This window comes from Mustela nigripes, chromosome 9, assembly GCF_022355385.1.
Source record: "Mustela nigripes isolate SB6536 chromosome 9, MUSNIG.SB6536, whole genome shotgun sequence".
NCBI lineage: Eukaryota > Metazoa > Chordata > Mammalia > Carnivora > Mustelidae > Mustela > Mustela nigripes.
In genome coordinates, this window is record NC_081565.1 from 12,282,832 (window position 1) to 12,305,041 (window position 22,210).

At 39.4% G+C, this 22,210-nt stretch overlaps 2 protein-coding genes across 5 annotated transcripts in view; one reads left to right on the forward strand and one right to left on the reverse strand.

Annotated features, from left to right (window-relative positions):
- MRRF (mitochondrial ribosome recycling factor) overlaps window positions 1-21,189 on the reverse strand; it is a 55,098-nt gene extending 33,909 nt beyond the window's left edge. For all 3 annotated transcript variants that reach the window (XR_009406244.1, XM_059410868.1, XM_059410867.1), the window contains exons 1-4: window positions 20,996-21,189; window positions 15,793-16,004; window positions 7,371-7,526; window positions 4,198-4,316 (exon numbers count right to left, since the gene is read on the reverse strand). Coding sequence is in view for 2 of the 3 variants with exons in the window: in XM_059410868.1 (XP_059266851.1) it covers window positions 4,198-4,316; window positions 7,371-7,526; window positions 15,793-16,004; window positions 20,996-21,189 (681 nt within the window). In the remaining variant the exon portion in view is untranslated. The remainder of the gene's footprint in view (window positions 1-4,197; window positions 4,317-7,370; window positions 7,527-15,792; window positions 16,005-20,995) is intronic.
- The window catches only part of RBM18 (RNA binding motif protein 18), a 20,441-nt gene continuing 19,361 nt past the window's right edge, over window positions 21,131-22,210 (forward strand). Inside the window, exon 1 of one of the 2 annotated variants that reach the window (XM_059410869.1) lies at window positions 21,131-21,219. The gene's annotated coding sequence lies outside the window, so the exon portion shown is untranslated. The remainder of the gene's footprint in view (window positions 21,220-22,210) is intronic. The other variant, XM_059410871.1, reaches the window with a different exon arrangement.

Sequence of the window (22,210 nt, forward strand, 5' to 3'; positions counted from 1 at the left end):
TTGAATTTTCTTTCAGATCTATCAGCACATTGTATTCAATAATTGAGGCACAGGGAACTGGATTTTTTTTTAAAATAGCCAAAAATAGGGGTGCCTGGCTGGTTCAGTCAGTGGAGCATGTGACTCTCATCTCAGTGTTATGAATTCGAGCCCCACACTAGGTACAGAGATTATGTGAAAATAAAATTTAATTAAGTAAGTAAGTAGCCAAAAATAATTTGGAATTGGTCTGGTGTATAAAGAGAATGGTCAAGGTAAATAAAAGAGCTGGAGAAAGAAATGAAATTTTCCTCCATTTCTAAAGTTAGCAATAAAGGGAGAATCTCTACTTTGAAGTGTCCTGGTCTCAAGTCTCCGAATCCCCCTCTTTTGAAGCTTCTCGTTCAATGACCAAGAAATCAGCTGTCACATCCCACTGCCACCAACTGCCTTTGGCAATCTGGTCCCCAATCTTCCCATACAAACTTCCCCCACAGGTTTAGGAACACCCACTGCTGCTTCCAAGCTGGGCAGGAGCTATGCCTCAATTATGTACACCTTCCCGGTATCATTATAGAGCCAGATACGTGGTAAGCCCTCAGTAAAATCATGCTGAATAAGGAGATTAATGAACTGGCTTAGATCTGTTAGAAAAACCAGCTCCTTACTTTTACTTCATGTATATAATCCCTTCCAAAACTTTATATTATACTTTACTTGTTCTGTCCTTTCATATATAGAAAAATTGTGAATCAAGAGGTTTCATTTGCAAAAAAAAAATCTATTAAAAGAGATAGTTCTTCTAAAATATTCTAAGTATATAAACTTTCATTTCACATGGTAAGATACAGAAACTCGGGGAATCACAGTTATTTTTCCAACATGACTTCTTAACTACTCACAATTTAGACAAAAAGGCACGTATTTCTACTGCACTTCCATCTCAGCCTGTGCCAAAGGGATGCTGACCGTACCGCAGGGAAATGGGCTTTTCTCAAACAACAACACTGACCAACTGTTTGTAGCTGCTTAGAGTACAGTGTGGGGAAAGCTCATCGGTCCCATCTAGGGTCAGTCAAGAAAGAGTACCATGATCAATTAGCAATGTCTGCTAGTGCTATTCTGAAGTTAATCTAGGTAAAAGGATGAAGATGATAAAACTTTCCTAGACAGGTGAACAAGAACTTAGGCAATGTGCGTTCAAGGCAACTTTGCTAGGGCCAATTTCACTACCAGCCTCCCATTCTCTTTGTATCCCACTGAGTCCCTCCCACATAAGGTCTATGAAGGCAGGGACCCTGGCTGTCTTAATCACTGAATTCCCAACACTTCAAACAGAACCTAGGAACTCAGAGAAACTCAATAAATATTTGCTGAATGACAACAGGAATGGTGAAAGGAACACAGGCTTTAGTGTCAAACAGACCGGTTTCTAAATCCTGGCTCCATCCTAACAGTGTGAACCTGGGGAAGATATTTAACTTCTCTGGGCCTCATCTATAAGATGGAATAAATAACACCTCATCTTAGCGAGGACCTATGTCGATCACTGAACAAAACACGAGAAAGTAATGCCTGGCAACATAGTAGACACTCCATACACATTAGCCTTCTTCCTTTCACAAGCACAAGAGTGGAGCCTGTGGAATTTTTTCTTTTTTTTCATTTGCCTTGTTCAAATCAAGCTGCGGTTTTGACTCCCTTCTTTCCTTTCCCATCATTAACTCTAGCTGCAGGCAAGTTTATGGAAGGCAGCAACTGTGTGTATCATTTATCAAGCAGGACACATGTTAAACAAATGCAACACAGTTTTCTGTCCTCAATGCATCTGAAAAGATTATGCATGTAAATCTGCACCGTGTCACTACGGCACGACACAGAAATGCTAAGGTCTGGAAAGAAAGCCAACCGCATGTGAAACAGAGAGGAATTACATAAACACAAAGGGGATTAGCTCAGCATTTTGAAGCTATGAACCTGGGTACTCTATGGACAGTTTCTAAACTGGAGGAAGGAAATGTTTAGTTAGAGCTATTTGTTTAATATATACACCAGATGAGATAAAGGAATTCAAAAGACAATGTAACTCACACTTCCTCACTCTGTCCTTGTAAAGAACCTCTCTACTGAGATTATGAAGGTTTTTTTTTTTTTTTTTCAAAACTCATAGAATTTCAACTTAGAGAAATAGCAAAGATGCTTTGGTTGAAAAAGGAAGATATACTACAACTTCCTAAGAAAAAATTAGGTCGTTAATACCTCCTCCTGCCTCATAAGATGCTCTGGTGGCCAATCAGGTGCTTCTTCTGTGAATGCCATTTGCTATTTAATAACAGAAGTGGCTAGCTCTGAAAAGCAATCTGCATGATGAGGTCTTCAAGCTGTGTAATTAGGAGGCTATTCCCTAAATTGGCCCGCAGTGCCTATGGGATCAGATGAACAAGGCAGAAGGCCTCAGCCATTCAGAGGGAGCCAGAAAGGGAAAGAGTTGACAATTCTCTTTTCGTCCATTTCTCTGCTTCTCTGTAACACTAAGAAAGAGTGGCCTCCTTCCATCAATCTAATGACAAGTATTCATGCACTTGAGGAGAAGTGACTGAGTGCTTCCATGTGCCAGGCACTGTGATAGGTGCCGGATACAACAAACAAGTTAGGATTCCTACATCCCAAGCTTACAATCTAGTGGAAGTGAGATGGAAAATGAAGAGGTAAATAAATGCCTAGCTGTTAATGATGAGTGCAATGAAGAAAAAGAACTCGGCCATGTAAGAGAGGTCAGCGTGGACAAACAGGTTAGATTGAGCACATTAGGGAAGGTTTCCCTGAGAAAGTACCATTTAAGGTGTGATCCACAATGAGTAGCAATTAGCCACACAATAGTGTTTCAAGCAAAGGGAATAGCATATGCAAAGGCCCTGAGCATGCAAAGGGTGTGGTGTGTTTGAGGAACTGAAAGCCCAACGTGTCTAAAACAGTGTACAGGGATGACCGTGGCATGAGACTACAGAGGTCAGAGACAGGCAGGGTCCCCATCATAATGCAAAGCCTTCTAGGGCACAATAATTTTTTTCTTAAAAATTACATGAAGCCCCTGATAAATTTAAAGCACAGGAATGACATAATCTAATATATACTTTTGAAAGTTCACTCTGGTTGCAGTATGGAAAACGGAATGGGGGAATGATAACAGCCCCCACCCAAGTGTGCCTGGAACATAAGCTACAGTAGCCTTCTGATTTGAAACAGTCTGTTCATAGCAAGGGCTTTCCCTTACTCATACCTTTAACCCAGTTTGTTAAATCCAACAGCTTCCACTTTGGTCTCTGGAACAGAACTACTAAAAGAGACCATGGGAAGAGGAGGGGACCTCAGATTCCTTTACCTCTTATTAACAGATTAGAAAATGGAGGTCAGTTGGAGGGAGAGGTGGGATTGGGCTCCAGGTTCTCCAGAACTCCCAGTCCAGGTCAATTCCTACTGGACGAACAAGGACAAGCCCATTTATCTTCCTCAACTAAACTTCAAATCATAGCCTCAAGGTTGCAATGATCTACTGCAACCCATCCTCAACCTTGGAAGCTCTGCAATTCTACAATGACCAGTCCAGTTTGAAAGGAATATGAATTCCAGAAGGTCTGCTCCAAATGGTAATGTGAAGGTCACAAACTGGGGGCCCATAAGCCAAATCTGGCCCATGAATATGTTCTGTCTCATAGTCTTTAAAAAAAAAAAAAAAAGTGAATCAGTTTATCAATATTTAACAAAGACCTCATTTAAATTTGAGTTACTGACTTCTTCTAGAAATAAAAACCTTAATATCTGGTAACACTGATGGCCTGGTCTACATTTCTGCCTGGTCACCATCAGCATGAGGCAGGCAGAGGCTGCTCCCTTCAGACAGGGCACAGGCATTCTCATTTACCCCAGCCCCTTCCATCTGGCTAAGTGCCAATCACTGTATCGCCACTACTGTCTTTCTTTGATGGAGCCTGTTTCAGTATTCAGATTACTTGTCTCCCCTTTTAGTGTTTGAATTGAACAGAAAAGGAATTTAGAAACAGGAAGAGAGCTTTTCCTTAAATCCTTAAATTCCCTTTTTTATGCTTTCTCTCTTGTTTCATCCCAAGCTGGAGGGAATACTTCCTCCTAACTTGACCCACCCTCCTCTACTCCAAAAGAGACCATGAAGAAGAACGCTTTTTGGCAAAACCACCTCACCTCTGGGAAGCTGGCCATATTCACCAAAATCAGTTGTGGAGACTTCATGGAGATCTGGCCAATCTGGTTTAAAGCAAGCTTCCCATCAGCAGTTACCACAGTGATATGATCAAGGGATCCTAGAAGAAAAGTCACAGGGTTTTAGAATTCAGGACTTCAATTAAAAGCCCCATATCTAAGTCCCCACCTAATTCAAATTCAACAAATATTCTGGGGTCCCTTATCAAAGTGGCAATACCATTCAAGGGGCTTTTGTAGGAGCAGTGGTGTCACATGATGGAAAGAGCTCAGAAATGTTGACAGAATGAGGACTTCCTTGCCAACCACCAGGGTAGCCAACCATGAATGGTTCATTCCAATACACAAAGACAAAGGTGGGGAGAGGTCCTTTTTGACAAACTGGGTTGTCCCAGCAAGCTGTTGCTACAATAATGCACTAGTTTACTATGGCCCAAAGATCCGATTTGAAATATTCAACCAGATTCAATGTCATTGCAAGATAGGAGGTTGTTGATACCACTGACCTCAATCTGGAAGAGTTCACTATGTATAACGGTAAAAGTCTCCATGATTCTGAAGACCAGTGATCAGGGTTCAAATACCAACTCTGCCATCTCCTGATTATCTGACACTGGGCAGATCCCTCAACCTTTTGGCACCAGTTTCCTGAACTCTAAATGGGGCATAAAAGTTGTACTTCTCTCATAGTGTTTTTAATGAGGATTCCGTTAAGTTTCTGAGAAGCACTTGTAACTGTGTCCTGGCATTTACAAACACCCAATAAATGTTAAGTTATTTCTTGACTTTCTCGTAAGTATTAACCAAACCAACCTACTTTCAATTTCTTTAATACAGTTTGCTCTTTCTTGCCTCAGGACTCTGAGAATACATTTTTCTTTCTATTCAGAATGTCCTTCTCTATTCAGATAACTCGGGCTCCTTCTTTAACATTCAGCTGTAACAGCATCCAATCTCAGAAATCTTAACTGACCAATTACAAATCGGGAACTTATGAGCTCCCAAGGACCCTATGCACTCTTCTATAATAATCAGTATTTGCTGAATACTTCCTATAAGCAAGACATTGTGCTGAATGCTTTCCATAATTTCTTTGCTTTGGTTATCACAGTAACACTATGAATCATACCACTATTTTTTGGATGAGAAAACTGAGCACCAAACAGTATCTTGCTCAAGATCACAACAGCTCTTAATAACGGAGCCTCGTCTAGCTAACTCTACATGGTCTTCACCATTCTACTTTGCTATATGGTTTTCTCCATGTTGGTTTACTTGTCTCTCCCTTCACACTAGGCTCTAGGCTCTTGGAAGTGGGAACAATATCTTTTCTTTCTCTGTCTACAGCACCGATTAATCAGCACGGCGTAAGTGCTCAATAATGTTCTCGTGAGTACATGAGTGTGTAAATGGACAAAGGAATGGAAAAGCGCGAGAACAAACACGTAGATAAATCTATATCTAGACAACTATTAAAAGCAATCAACTACCTTGGAGATAGAAATCGCTGGTAGACGGATGGAGGTGTGAAAGGAAAAGTGCCTGCTGGCTCAGATAGTAATGAAAGAGGATATGGAAGAATCTGGCACGGGAAAGACTGGCTAAGTTCAGTTTCACCCGGTCTCTTCACAGCCCCAAGTTCTACAGAGAACGTTACACAAACATAACCCTGAAGAGAAGGAGGCAAAGAGGAAATACCAACGGGAGGCCTTTTGAAAACGGATCTTAACTCAGCCTTCCTGATTTGCCATAAGATCCTTTGCCACAGAACTTGCAACATGGGCTTTTCAGTATGCAATTGCGGTGGTTCCCATTCCCTAAATCCATATCGACATAATGCATCAAATCCTTTTCCCTCAATCTGTCCCCAGCGAGAATCTCCCTCAGCCTCATTCCTGCCACTCATTTTCTCAGAGGTTAACATTTAACAAATTACACTCCCAACCTCTTTCCAGGCCCATCATCTTTTTAAGTTCAACAAGAGTGGAGCTTGCTGGCTAATTTTAAGTATCACATTTCTCCCTGAGCTCCTCTCAAACTGCTCTCTGGTTTCGGCTGCAGAATGTTAACAGGCCAGAAAGCACAGGGGAGACAAAGCACTTTATCAGTTTCATACCTAAAATAATAAGCAAGTTTAAAATAAACAGTTGGGAGAGATTGAATGGCACGCTCTACTGTCAGCAAAGGCAGAAATGCCCCAGTCCAAAGGTTGACAAATGACGGAATGGTCTTCTGATTTCACATAGGATCTCGTCTCCCTGAACTCCGTGTGTTTCTGCTAGTGTTTACAAATGGAGCTGTATATTATTCACTTGGTTTTATTAAGAACAAGTTCACGAAATATTTTCTAGTTTCCTTAAGAACAATCCCAAGCAAGGTGTGAGTAGCAGCAGCCCAAGCTCCCAGAGACACCCTCAGAGGGGGTCTCAGGCTTGACTCTAGGATGATGACAATTTCCAAAAGGCCAATTTAACAGCAATTGGATTTTTCCTGCCTGCCTGCACCATTAGCTGACAACTCACTTCTTCCATCACATCTGCAAACAGTTCTCCTAGACAGTTCTGACATTTCCCACTTAGAAAAGCCACTTTCAGGAAGTTATTAACCCGAACGGAATCTTCCTGGTCAAGCTCAGGGGTACAGAAATGCCTCAGATGGATAGGTTTGCAGCCACTTGGTTCCCAGTAAGGGATAGGAAGGGCCAAATAGGACACATTACAAAATTCGACCATCGATGTCAGCTACTTTGAGATTACATACCTAGAAGTGCTTAGATAGTATAATCCTAATAAAACCCTCATTTTTTGAGAGTGCAATTCCATGACAGCGAAGACAATGCCTATTTTTTGTTCACCACTGTGTACCAGCACAATACTTAGTTCACAGCAGACAAATATTTGCTGAATGGATGAATAAAGTAGTGTTAACTATGAGCCAGGCACTGTGTTCCAACCATTCCGTATGTTACCTCATTTATTTTAATACCCACCCCAAAGCTATAAAGTGGGAATTAGACGAGGAAACTCAGGACCAGAAAAGTAAAGTAACTGCCCATGGTCACCAGTAAGAAACAAGACTAGAACTGAAACCCAGCTCTGCCAAAGCCATGATCTTTATACTATGTCCCTCTGCAAAACACTGGTTCAGCCACTAACCTGGTGAGGTCCTTATATTGACAGTCTTATTGAAATTGTCTTTGAGTGCTTCCATCACGGACTTCATTTCTTCATCCACCTCTTCCAAGCTGATTATATCCTCAACCAAGGCAGCATTAAGATTCACTCTGGTTTGGAACTGTCCTTTCCCTTTGGCTAGGAAGTCAACAATTAGTGAATAAAAGAACAGCAGCATAAACAGAGACAATAAACAATTAGTGAAGAAGTGTCACTAAGTGCAGAGGAAAATGCCAAGTGTTAAAAAATTGTACATTATCAATGCCCTAAAAAAAAAAAAAAGAGCCTACACTGATTGCCCACTACATACCCAGCACTGTGCTAATCACTTTCGAAGATAATGGTGAAGGTACAAGCTTTAAATGAAACACCTCAGGTGAAAATCCTCGCTGTGATGCATACCAGTTTTATGACTTTGGGCAAGTTACTCTACTGTCCTGAGTATCAGGTTTCTTGCCTGTAAAACAGGAATAATACCTATATTGCTAGGTTGCTATGATACAAATTCAGTAATTCAAGTACCTAAAAGAGCACTATCCATATAGAAGGCACTCCATAAACGAATTCCTTATTTTTCAGAAAAATAAACAGAAGATGAGGAAGGTAAAGTGACTTGCCTAATTCCAAAAAGTCATGAAATAGTAAAGCCAAGATTTGGTCCCGGATCTGCCTATTTTAAACCCATGAACTTCCCATTAGATTGTCTCTGAAAAATCTAATTGGAGACACAGAAAATACATTAATTCATTTTAAAATTAATACTAAGACAGGATATGCAAAGTATCTGACAGCTGGGATAGACAAAACGAACAACAGTAGTTAACAAACATTAAACACCACCAGTGGTAAAAATAATGGCTTAGAGTTCAGAAAATCAACAGCAGTAGGGGCTGAATAAAATTCAATTTTATGCCTAAGCCACCACGGTGATTTTTCATATATGTTCTATATATATATAGATCACTTCCATGAGTAGAACAAATATTCCTGCCTTTCTTCAGGGAAGGTGAGTAAAGGGAAAAAAGAATAAAAATATTAAGTAATACTAGCCTATACTCATTAACTACTCAACAAACATTTATTGAGATTCATTCATAACAAATTTTATTGAACATCTACAGTGGGCTAAATCCTGTGACATTTGTACAGCACATTATAATCTACAATGCGAGTTAAAGTACATTCTTCTATTAAAGAGTAAGAGCAGCTCCCAGAGTTAGGAAGAACAGAGATTATTATTGTTCCCCTTGTACAGGGAGATGAGATGAGAAATCTACAACACAAATCATTTAAATACTTCCCCCAAATACCAACCAGCAAATAGCAGCAGAGTGATTTTTTAAAGACATGTTACTTGCTTGTGTTACCATGCTTGAAACCTTATTGCTCTTAACAGAATAATGGCTTAGAATTTTCAGAACTGATGAAAGATGAGAATCTTCAGTTTCAGAAATACAGGTTCCAAAGAGGATAATAAAATTCATACCTAGACATTTCTGTGAGTGCAGAAAACCAAGGACAAAGAGGTCCTGAAAACAGCCAAGATAAAAGACAAGTGATCCATAAAGGATCAAAATTCAGAATAACAGCATACTTTCAAAGAACAACAATAGGAGCTAGAAACAATGGAAACGGTATCTGCAACTTCAGATTTTTTTTAAAACTAAGAATGCACATTAAAAATTTTAAGTTAAGGGGTGCCTGGGTGGCTCAGCAGGTTAAGCTGCTGCCTTCGGATCAGGTCATGATCCCAGGGTCCTGGGATCGAGTCCCACATCAGGCTCCTTGCTCAGCGGGGAGCCTGCTTCTCTCTCTGCCTCTCCTTGCCACTCTGCCTGCTTGTGCGCGTGCTCTCTTTCTCTCTCTCTCTCTCTCTGACAAATAAATAAATAAAATCTTTAAAAAAAATTTTTTTAAGTTAAAAATTTTAAGTTATGCCTATCAATATTAGGAATGGATAATATGAGTGAAACAGTATACAGCCATGAGAAAGATCTACAACTACACAGAAGAAAGTGATTCTCACAAACATAATGTTCAGCAAAGATGCCAGAATACAGAGTGTGCAGTACAAAAGCCAGATACAAGAATATACAGTACAAGAGACAAAACTAATCTGTACCATTAGAAGTCAGAATGATAGTTACCCGCCAGAAGTAGAAGGCAGGAATTTACTAAAGGGAGCATAAAGGGGACTTTTGACATGCTAGAAATGTTCTAGCTCTTGATCTGGGTGCTGATTACACAGGTGTTTTCAGTTTGTGAAAATTATCAAGCTTTTTCCTATGACAGCTATACTTTTCTATGGGTGCTTTTTAATTTCTATAAAAACTTAAAAACAGAAATTAAGGGTAACTAATAAAACAATAAGAAATAAGATGCACAACTTCTAACTCAGCAGAAATGAAAAAAGAGAAGTAAAGAAATTTAATTTGACAGAAAACAGGGGAAAAAAGAAATGAAGAAAACTATGATAAAGTACAAAATAAAATGACAGATACACAAATATTCAGTAATCACAATAAATATAAACAGACCAAGAATATCACTTAAAAGTTAGAGATTCTCAGTAAGCGGTTTTACAAAAACATGAGATTATAGAAAGTTTAATATACGGGAATGGAAAAATGATAACTCTGTATAATATTAAACAAAAGAATGCTGGTGCAATGATATTAACACCTAAAAATAGATTTTAAGACAAAATGCATTATTAGAAAAATGAAGACCATCTCATAATGACAGTAAAAACAATTCACCAGAAAGATATTACAATTCTGAGCTTAAATATACCCCCATAACATAGCCTCAAAATTAACGGAACGAAAAGGAGAAACTGATGAATCTACAATCATACAAAGACATCCAAAATACCTTTCTTCGTAACTGATAAATTAAGTAAATGGAAATTATGATAAACAAAATTAGCCAACTCAATCTAATTGTTATATATACAATCCTGTACCCAGCAATAAAAGAATACACATTCTTTTTTTTTTTTAAGATTTTATTTATTTATTTGACGGAGAGAGAGAGAGAGAGAGATCACAAGTAGGCAGAGAGGCAGGCAGAGAGAGGGGGAAGCAGGCTCACCACTGAGCAGAGAGCTGGATGCGGGGCTCGATCCCAGGACCCTGAGATCACGCCCTGAGCCAAAGGAAGAGGCCCAACCCACTGAGCCACCCAGGCGCCCCTAGAATACACATTCTTCTTAAGCACACATGAACTTTATACAAAAAGACCATGTTCTAGACCATAAAGCAAATCTCAATAAAAATCAAAGAATCTATATTATATAGGACACATTCTCTGATCACAGTGGGATTAAACTAACTCTCCAAAGAGCATATGTTTGAAAAATTTTAAACACTTCCAAATAACTCATGGACTACAGAAATGCCTAATGAAAATTTAAAATATTTAGAAAAAGACAATAAAAATAATATATACCTAAAACTCCTAGGAGGCACCTGAAGTTGTATTTAGGTAGAAGTTTATAGCTGTAGATGCTTATAAGAAAAGAACAAAGGTTGAAAATTAATGGACTGTCCAGTTCAAAGGATAGAAAAAGAAGGACATGGAAGAAAATAAACAATAAAGGACAGAAATCAATAATACTAAGAAAAGAGAGATCACCAAAATTAAAAGCTCTTCTTTATAAGACTTATGAAACAAACAAACTTAAAAGGAAAGTAGACAAATCAATATTAAGAAAGAAAAGGAGGAGACAGTTATCAAAACATTAGAGATTTTAAGAATCTTAAGTGACTATTATGGACAACGTTATGCCAAAAACTCTGAAAACTTAAAATAATGAAAAATTTCTTAAAAATATAGAATTTACTAAAACTAACTCAAGAAAAAAAGAGAAAATCTAAGCAGCATCATAATCATTAAAGAAACTGAATCTTTAATTTAAAGTCTGTCTACAAAAAAATAAATAAATAAAAATAAAGTCTATCTACATGTAAGACCAGGTCCAGATGATTTCACAGGCACATTCTACCAATCATGTAAAGAACCAATTAATCCTAACCTTATCAGACCATCCACTGAGATGTCTGATCACAGAGACACAGAGACAGAGATGACATACTCCCCAACTCACATTATGAGACTAATATAGTCTTGATACCAAAACCGGACAAGGATAATGCAAGAAAGTTATGCCCATCAATATCAGAGAGTTACATTAAGGCTAATTTCAATTAAAAGTATAGACTCAAAAACCCTAAATTAATATTAGCAAACCAAATCCAACAATGTACATATAGATTACGTATCAAGCAATGTACATACAAATTATGTATCAAAAGCAAGCAGACCTCATACCAAAAAAGAAAAAGTGGTTTAACAACAGAAAAACTACTGATATTGAGTCACCTCATTAACATATTAAAAATTTTTAAAAAAAGATGAGCAACTCAATAAATGCAGTAAAAGCATTTGATAAAAACTTAATACTCATTCATAAAAGATTCTTAACAAGACAGGGACAGAAGATATTTACTTTAAAAGAAACTACTAAAAAATAAGCAAACATAATTCTTTTATATATATAATTTTTTAAATTAACATACAATGTATTATTAGCCCCAGGGGTATAGGTCTGTGAATCGCCAGGTTTACACACTTCAGAGCAATCACCATAGCACATACCCTCCCCAATGTCCATAACCCAACCACCCTCTCCCTACCCCCCCTCCAGCAACCCTCTGTTTGTTTTGTGAGATTAAGAGTCTCTTATGGAACAAACGTAATTCTTGATGTTAACATATGAGAAGTGTTCCTGATAGAGTCAGAAATATAATAAGGATGCCTACCTACTATCATCAGTCATGTTTATTCAAATTATATTCGAGTTCTTAAGTTAATGCAGTTGGGGAGGGAGAAAGGGAAGGAGAGAAAGAAAAGGTATATGGATTAGAAAGGGAAAAACAAAGTTATCATTATTTACAGATATTATAATTACATAAAAAATCCAAAAGAATATAAAATAGATCTAATAAAAAAGTATTTCAAAGGTAGGGAGATTTTTCTAAAACAGAAAAAAAAGGGGTGCCTGGGTGGCTCAGTGGGTTAAAGCCTCTGCCTTCAGCTCAGATCGTGATCTCAGGGTCCTGGGATTGAGCCCACATTGGGCTCTCTGCTCTGCGGAAAGACTACTTCTGCCTCTCTCTCTGCCTGCCTCTCTGCCTACTTGTAATCTCTAACTGTCAAATAAATAAATAAAATCTAAAAAAAAATTGTTAAAAAAATAAAAAATAGAAAAAAAAAAGCACTATACCTAAAGGAAAAAAATGACAAATTGGACATTAAAATTGAAAACTTTTGTTAATCAAAAAACACCATTAAAAGAGTGAAAAGGCAAGCCTACCAGCAATACGTATGCATGACAGAAGTCTTACCTTTAGAATATATTAGAACTCCTACAAATCCATTTTTTTAATGGGCAAAAGACTGGAAAGAGGATAAACAAAGAGCCAATAAACATAAAAGTGCTCACATCATTATCCATCAAGAAGCTACAAATTAGGGGCACCTGGGTGGCTCAGTGGGTTGAGCCTCTGCCTTCGGCTCAGGTCATGGTCCCAGGGGCCTGGGATAGAGTCCCGCATGGGGCTCTCTGCTCAGCAGGGAGCCTGCTTCTCCTCATCTCTCTCTCTGTCTGTCTCTCTGCCTATTTGTGATCTCTCTCTCTCTCTGTCAAATAAATAAAATCTTTAAAAAAAAAAAGAAGCTACAAATTAAAACCACAATGGGATATTAACTGCACACCCATCAGAACGGCTAGAAATATAAAGACTTACTATATTCCAAGTGTTCATGAGTATGTGGAGCAAAGAGAAAGCTACAACATTTTTGGTAGGAGTGTACACTGGCCCAACCATTTTGGAGAACTCTATGTATAGAAACTGAATACAGGTATCCTCGAAGACTCAGACTCCAAAAAGGTATGCATATGGGCACCAAAATCCACGTACAGGCATGTTCACAGTAGCATTTATTTTAGTTGAAAACTGGAAGCAACCCAAACGCCCATCAACTACAGAAAGCATACATAAGTTGTGATATAAGCATTCACTAGGATACCGTAAAGAAAGAAAAATGCACAAACAACTACCACATGCAACAGCAGGGATAAATCTCAGACTGTTACCAAAGGAAGGCAGACACACAAGAAGTCATACTGAGTTCAAAAAGGGTGAATCTAATCTACAGTGCTAAAGTCAATAAAACGTTACCCTTTTGAAGGGTGACAACCGAAAGGGACATGCGGGAAGCTTCCAGAGTATGAGTGATGTTCTATATCTTGATGTGGGTGATGGTTACAAGGCTGTGTTCACTTGATGAGAATTCTCTGAACTGTAACCACTTGCAAGTTAAGAACGTACTTTCCTGCATATATAACTCAAAAAATTACTTTAAAAATATACATGTGACCAAAATGATGATACCCCAGAAATACACCTGATAAAAGAAATGTGTAAAATCTCTATAGAGAAAAACTCACAATATGATTATAAATCTCATATATAAGAACAAAAGGCCAGAAAGAAGAAAATGAAAAAGTGTGTGGATATGGTGAAGGAAAAGTTTTGTACTACCAGATTCGATATTATGACAGTGATTCAAGAATTTAGGAAGGAATTTAGTGTAGGGAGACAAAATTAAGTGCTCAGAAATAAAATACATAAAAGAAACCTGACATGCTACACAGAAGGAAAGAAAGGGTTAATCAGTACCTGATATTGACACAACTTAACTACCCATTATAGAAGAGAAACTTAAAACTAGATTCCCAACCTCACAACATATTCAGCAATAAATTCCATATGGATTAAAAACCCATGAAAAGTAAAAAATCTTAAAAATATTTAGAAGAAAATATAGAAGAATAGCTTTAGGACATTGGATAGGTAAAGATTTATTAATTAAGACAAAAAAGTACAAGTGATACAGAAAAGGACTAAAAAATATGACCATATAGAAACTTACGCTCAACAAAAGATATCATTAAGTAAAAAACAAAGCAGACAGCTGTGACACATATAATCAACAAAGAACTCTCATTGCTAACACAGAAAGAACCCAATAAACCTGAAAGAAAATGTCAAGCCACTGACTTTTTATTTGAAGAGGCAATCAAAAAAGATAAAAACTGAATATAGCCAATTAAAGTTGAAAAGATGATGTTTATGCGTTGTTGCTAATGCATGGGATACTGTGTGTACCTGAAGCCCTCCGTTTCCAGTTCTGCCATGAACTACATGTGACCAGGGACAAGCAACTTACAAAGGCATCTCGGCTTCCTCATTTGTAAACGGGGAGATCTGTACTTCACCAGATTAACTACAAAAATTTCTTCACTGGATAATTCTAATTCTTTCACTGGATAAAGATCAACTTATTAAACATGAGAATTAAAAAAAAAAATTGGCACAACATACAGATTAAAAGTTGTTGCCACTATCACTGTTAATAGAATGTAAGTCTTCTAAGTATTAATGCTCTTTCAGCAACTTCATTTTCCTACTAGTAGAAAAGGGAAGGTCCATAAGAAATGATAAAAGGAAAGCCAGCAGAAAAAATACTGAGCAGTGTATTTCCAGCCCCATCCTTGGGAACGGATGCCCTGACCCACCACTACAAAAAAGCAGGTGTGCCTGACAATTTTCTGTCACTCCATTCATTCAACATCTTTTGATCCATACTACGCGTCGGGCCCTGTTAGGTACTAAACAAGATACAGACCCTATCCTCATAAAGTCTGGCATAGAAGACATATAACAAATAATAATTAATCTTACAATTAATTGATTAATTTAAGGGCTGTGCTAAGGCCGTCAGAGGTAAAATAACCGTGTGTATGAGTGCACGTAACAAGGGACCTGACCCAGTCTGAGAGGTCAGAGAGGGCTTCCATGAGGAAACGCCATTTAAGCTGAGACCTGCGGTATATCAAAGTCTCATTCTTGGATGACACAAACCATTAAGATCATCCATCTAAATCCACGGCTCTAATATCTCCTCACCCAACAAACTTCTGGTTTTAATTTTACTTCCAACATAGGTCTTGCTATAAGGAGAAAACACGTTGATCTCTGCCACAAATAGTCTGATTCGCTTGGCACTTACATCTCTAATTCTAAAACTAAAAGAAGGAAATCAGACACTTTCTAAGCAATGGTAACATAGGACGCAGCATGGTAATGACTGAACAGACCTTCAGTTCTACCACTGTCTCTGTCACTCTGATAATCTCTTAATCTGATCCACTGAACTGAGACACCATCTCCTCATTCTTCCACAAGGGGAGAAATCCAGTACCCGACATCCTTTCCAGCTATGACAGTTCAAGGGCTAAATGTAAGAAAGTGGTGAGGAGGTCATATATCTCTACCTTTGGCTTTCTTGGTAGCAAAATGACGGATTGGTACAGCCGGGGGGGCCATGGATTGCCCACAGTCATTTTGTCTTCCACTCGCTGTCTTCAGTGTCCCTTCTGAAACAGGTCTGGTCCAGGCTGCAAGGGAGTTACAAAAGACAGGGTGGACCAAGCGGAAGCACCTTAAACCCAAGGCCATGACTGAAGACGATCCTTGTGAACATTCACTAAAAAGAGTAAGACAAAAAAGAGATCTAAGTAAAACAGACTGTATTACAACTTCAGAAAGTAATCTGTACCAATTATCAAGCAACCCCTACAAACTGAGCTATGTGCTAGGCAATTTACATATATTATCTCCTCCCAACAGCCATCCCAAGGAAATATGATGAGCCCCATATTACAGGATGAAGAGATTGAGGCTCACAGAAATTTAAGTAACTTGCCCACAGTCTGTAAGACTCCAAATCATCAGACTCTTTCTACTGTACTCTTTCTACTTGGGAAAGTAGAAATGCCTCTTAGAGTACAGAGGAAACAAATGTGCAACAGACGAAATCTTTAATGATGCTAATTAAACCCTTACAAGAGAAAAGGCAAAAAATCTTGATAAAGTTATATTATAAAGACACAGGGCAGAGCACTGAAAGAGGACTTTGAATTAAAAAAAATCATTTCAACAGGCATAAAATGACTGGAAAATTCACACGACAGCATTTAATTAAAATTTTCTTTGGTTCCTTATGCACTGATTACCAATTAGAATGCACTTTACTTTAATGTGAGTCTGAAGCACAGTTGAGGTTTGAGGTCTCCCATGTTACAGAATTGGAGCTCTGGAAAATGCCACCCTCCTCTGTGTTAACACAAGTTACACATTATACATCTAAGGTCTGAGCATGAAAAGATGCTAGCATCTATCTAATGTACAGCTAGCATCTGCCAGGGATCTGGCTATCACTCAGTTAAAACCAAGAACAGTTCCCATCAAATACCTGGGAGCTACTATCTTTGAAAATCCATCCCACACCTCATTAAAACACAACAACAACAAAGAAAATCCTATCCTAAATGTTGATGCTGTAGAACTAAATTAGAGCATGTGCTCTGTGGCCAGAAAGACCTGGAATCCAATCCCAGCTCCATCATTGACTAAATGCCCCTAACTCTGCACCTCGATTTCCTCAACTGTAAAGAGGGAATAATTATAGTTATTTCTCTCTTTTTTAAAAGACTTCATTTATTTATTTGACAGATAGAGATCACAAGTAGACAGAGAGGCAGGCAGAGAGAGAGGAGGAAGCAGGCTCTCCGCTGAGCAGAGAGCCTGATGTGGGGCTCGATCTCAGGACCCTGGGACCATGATCCGAGCTGAAGGCAGAGGCTTTAACCCCCTGAGCGACCCAGGTGCCCAATTAAAGTTATTTCTTAGGGTAGAGAAGAATAAATGAGTTTATGCAGGTAAAATAATCGGCACAGTGGGGCACCTGGATGGCTCAGTCTTTAAGCAGCTGCCTTTGGCTCCAGGTCATGGTCCCAGGATCCTGGCTTCAAGCCCCACACTGAGGACCCCGCTCAGCAGGAAGCCTGCTTCTCCCACTCCTCCTGCTTGTGTGCCCTCTCTCCCTGTGTCCCTCTGTCAAAATAAGTAAAATCTTTTTTTAAAAAAATTGGCACAGTGCTCAGCAGACAGCAGGAGCCTCCAAAAGGGTATCCATTGATAACTATCACCATTCCTTTCAAAAAGACTTTCACACAAGGGTCAGACACAATAAAGAAATCTTGCATGTCCTTATACAAGATAGTCTAGTCAGTCAGATCTGGATGTACATTTCAACTCTGGGCAGTTCACTTCACCTATCTGGCCACCACTTTCCTCATCTGCAAAATGAGAAAAATAATCCTGATCTTAAAATGAAATAGTAAGTGTATGGAAAACAGCTAGCACAGTGCCAGGAATATGGTACTGCTTAATGAATGCTAACTATCATTACCATTATTTCTTAAAAGAAAAGCAAATGAGCAGAGCAAAGGCAAATAATTTCTTCTGATGGAATTTTTTTCTCCTGATGGAATTTTTAATAGCAAGGGATGCTAGAGATCAGTGATTAGTATATGAAGTTAGTAAAAACAAATCTGGATTAAAAAATAAATATCTTTTCCTCTTCTTTCATTATTATCAATAGCTGCTATTAACTGAAGACAGACCCAGGATGCTTGCTTTACCTGTACGTATTTCACTCAATCCTCCCAATAAGGCCACAAAAAAAAAAGTGTAATGACCTCCATTTTACAGATGAAGAAACTGAGGTTCAAAGAGACTGTCACTATCCAAGGGCATGGAACTAATAGCTCTGCCCTATTTTGGCAAAACTGTTCACAAAATTTGGCTCTGAGTGAGGTTTCTATATCTAGATTTTTCTAATATAGCCAATGCCTAACCCACACTTATATCCAAATATGGCTGTATAATAATGTGGTTTTTTTTATTTTTTATTTTTTTTTAATCTACAGGGTCTCAATTTGGCTGCTCCATTTAAGACAGGTTTCCTGGTGTTCCTGTTGCAGGTCATAATACCAATCCACAAAGCAACAGGAAATCAAAATGGGTTAGAAATAAACAACCTTTGACAGAAAATGCAGCACCCAAAAGCAGACCCAGTTCATGTGAACCGGAAGACAACTCTATAAATAAACCACATTGCTGAAATGTTTTAGGCGTAGATTTTAATTGCACAGAAGTCAGGAAATTTCAAAGTGGAAGTTCAATAAAGGCAGTCCCTTGGGCCCTTTACCTTAAGGACATGCATATTAACAGTTCGGCACAGAAGAATTAAAGTCGAGGAAAGGAACTGTTACAGGAGCCGCATCCAACAAAATTAACCCATACTCAGAAAAAAAATCTGTCAGGAAGAACCTGGGCTTTGGACACAGTGTTGAACTGGAATCCAGCACTTATTAACTCTGTGAATTTGGGTAGATCATTTTGCCTCTCTGAGGTAGTCTTCACCCCATTTTTACCATGCTGATATTAATGAACCTTTAAAGAGATCATTATAACAATAATAACAAAACAATTGCCAACACTTACAGACTTACAAGTATGTGCCAGAAACAATTCCAAGTGCTACAATGCATACATTAACTCATTTGAACCTCATGATACCACTATGAAATAAGTACTGTCAGTATACCCATTCTACGGATGAAGAAATAAAGACAGATAAATAATTTGCCCAGGATTAGATTTCAGGCAATTTAGCTTAAATCTGTGCTCTTAACCACTATACTATACTATTAACATACGTGAAACACTCAGAGCAATTACTAACATTATTATTCAAACAGTTGAAGTAATTTTTAAAACTAGTTGAAGCACATACTGTTTTTCCGAAGTTAGGGTGCTCAAAACGACTTTTTCTGTTTTCCATAGGTATATTTTAATTTTAAAAAGAACTAGATGAGGGATACAAAGCCCACTGTCCATTGTCCCAGCAACCTCTCCAAATTTGGCTGTATATTAGCTTACAATACACACATTTTTAATATTCTCACATTTCTCACATGTATTATCTGTTAACTATTTGTGATTACCACCCACATTTTACACATAAGCACACTGATTTTTCATTTCCTAGAATGTTCCTTCTGCTTCAAGGTCTTCAAACATACTTATGAAGTTGAATCTGCTTGGAATGATCTTCCCCCACCTCTTAAATGAACTACCTCCCACTTTTCTTTCAAATTTCAGCTTAAGCATCACTTTCTCAGAGGATGCCTTCTCTGGCCATATCCTCCAACCCAACTAGATCAAATGTCCTGTAGCCCATTTTTGTTAACACCCTACAATTCTTCATAGCACTTAAACAAAAATTAGCTAATATTTGCATAGTTATCTGATCATTGCCTAATTCCCTCCACAAGACTATAACCATCACAAGGACTGATCCACGGTTGTCTTGTTCACTGCCATACCTCTAGGACCCAGCACAGTCCCTAAACACAGAAGACACTGAATACAAGTGATGAATACATGAATGAAAGTCTAGAAAGAGTAAGTCCTTGCCCAAGGTCACAATTATGGTTCAAGATTTGGAATCTAAGCTCAGACTGAAGGTCCTGGGATCTGCTTCCCCACGGTGCTTGGATGATCTCTTGGTTTGCCAGATTTTCCACATATAGAGAGTATGTTCTCTAAATTCAGGGCCATGTAAAGGTGTTTATAGCAACTGACTATATAGTATCTGACTATTCACAGTATCACAAGTGTAGTATAGAATCATGTTCCTGACATAGCCAAAGGAGGATAAGACACTTTAACAGGTAGAGAAAGAGCTTTTGCCTAAGAGCTACAAGGTATGAATCCCAATATTTCTATTTCCTCTCTCCTGCCAATCATCTTCTATAGATTCATAACCACCTGTACTCAAAAAGCATTTGTGCCAGCTCTACGACCAACATATGACTTCTGTCAAATCATTTCTCCCACCCAGGTTGTGTTTCCTCAACTGTAAAATGAAAGGTCGGACCAGATTCTGGGTAGTGCAAACGGCACCTAAGTTAGAGAAGACCTGGAAAAGAGTCTTGGTTCTAACACTTCCTCGATATGCAACTTGCATTAGGTCGAACTCTCTGGACCTCAAATTCATCTGTAAAAATGTAGATGACAATACTATTTGCCAGGGTTACCAGGACGATAGAATTAGATAAGGGATGCAGAAACATTTTGTAACTAGAGAACAGATACTGAAATGGTTAACTGCTCGCCGAGGGAAGACACAGAGTAATGGTTAAAAGTTGAGGCTTTGTAATTTAAGCTCCGTCACATACTAGCCGCACGTCCCTGGTAGTTATTTCCCTGAGCTTCCATTTCTTCATCATGGGGCGGGGGAGGGGGTGGAATAATACCTACTACCCTGGGAAGATTAAATGTTCCTGCCAAATAGTGGGCCAGTAAGTAGTGGCTACTATTGAGTGAGCTCCCTCCTCCTCCGCCACCCGCGAAGTCCCTAGCTAATGGGCCAAGCCCCGCCCCCACCCCATGAAACTCTCTGGGAAGCGACAGGTCCCGCCCCCAATCTTAAAGGTCAAGCCGGACTCGAATGGAACCGGTCGGGGGACAGCGATCAGACTCCCTAAAGTCCCCAGAAATCTTTGAGTAGAAGTCTCTGGCACCCGGACCCAGCGCGCGCCTCGAGGCTGTGCAGAGGCCACTCACCAGCTATCGCCCAGGTTACTAGGAAAAGACCTATGCGACCCCGGTGACGGCAGCGGCGCGGGCGCCATGACGTCACGAGGCGGCGCGGCGGCGCAGGCGTAGCACGTCACCGACGGCCTGGCAGCGGGCGGCGGTGAGGCGGACGCGTTTGGAGGGCCGTCGGGCCGCGGAGTCGGGATCTGCTTCTGGGGCATGAGCCGAGGAGACGACGTCGAGGCCACGAGGTGAGTCCGGCCGAGATGCGCCCCTGCACCCCAGCGTCGGCCCTGCGAGGGGCTCGCAGAGGAGACTGCCCTAGCAAGACGGCTTCTCAGGCCCCGCCCCGGATTGTCCCGCCGCTAGCCCGGAAATAACAATCAGAGAAATGACCCATCGGGTCTGGGAATTCGCGGCCAGGAATCGGGAAGCCGGGATTCCAGGCTGGACCCTGCCGTTACCGTTAGCTTTAGGAACGAGTGGCTTTGGTTCTCTGGACTTCAGTTTCCCCGTATGATTTTTCCTGCCTTTCAGGTTGTTGCAGGTCAGCTGCGAAAATAGATAACAGCGTTTTGTGAGCTCTGTTAATAGAGGGGGTTGTCGCCATTGCAAACCCAAAAGCTTTTGGTAGTCGCATGCCATCTTGATCTCATTACACTTTACCGTTCCTCAAAAGGCCCTGTGCTGAGCTGTCACAGGTACTCTCATTTAAGCTTCTTAACGACCCACGAGTTAGGGATAATCATACCCATTCTAGAAAGGAAGAAGAAACGTGGGCTCCAAGTGGAGCCTCATTCATTCATTCAGTAAATATTAAGCACCAGCCAGGAGCCAGGCAGTATGCTAAGTGTTGGGGATAGAACTATGATCTATCATAGGCATAGGCAGGGCCCTGCCATGTAGAAGCTTACATTCTAGTGAGGGAAATAGAAAATGGAATAGGAAATAATACTGAATTGGCATTACATGTAAAGGAAAGGTGGCTTTGATACAAACTAACAAGGAGCTCAACCCTTAGGGAATGCTTTTCTGAGAAGACATTTATTAAGCCATGCAATAACTGGATACAAAAGCCAGAATTTGAATCTAGATCTTTTGGCCCCATATCCTGTACTCTTGCCACTAAAACGTGGTACCTTCCGGTGATATTAGGTAGTTGTTGGTATTGCTGTTTTCAGACATAAAATCAGGTGATATTAGGTAGTTGTTGGTATTGCTGTTTTCAGACATAAAATCAGG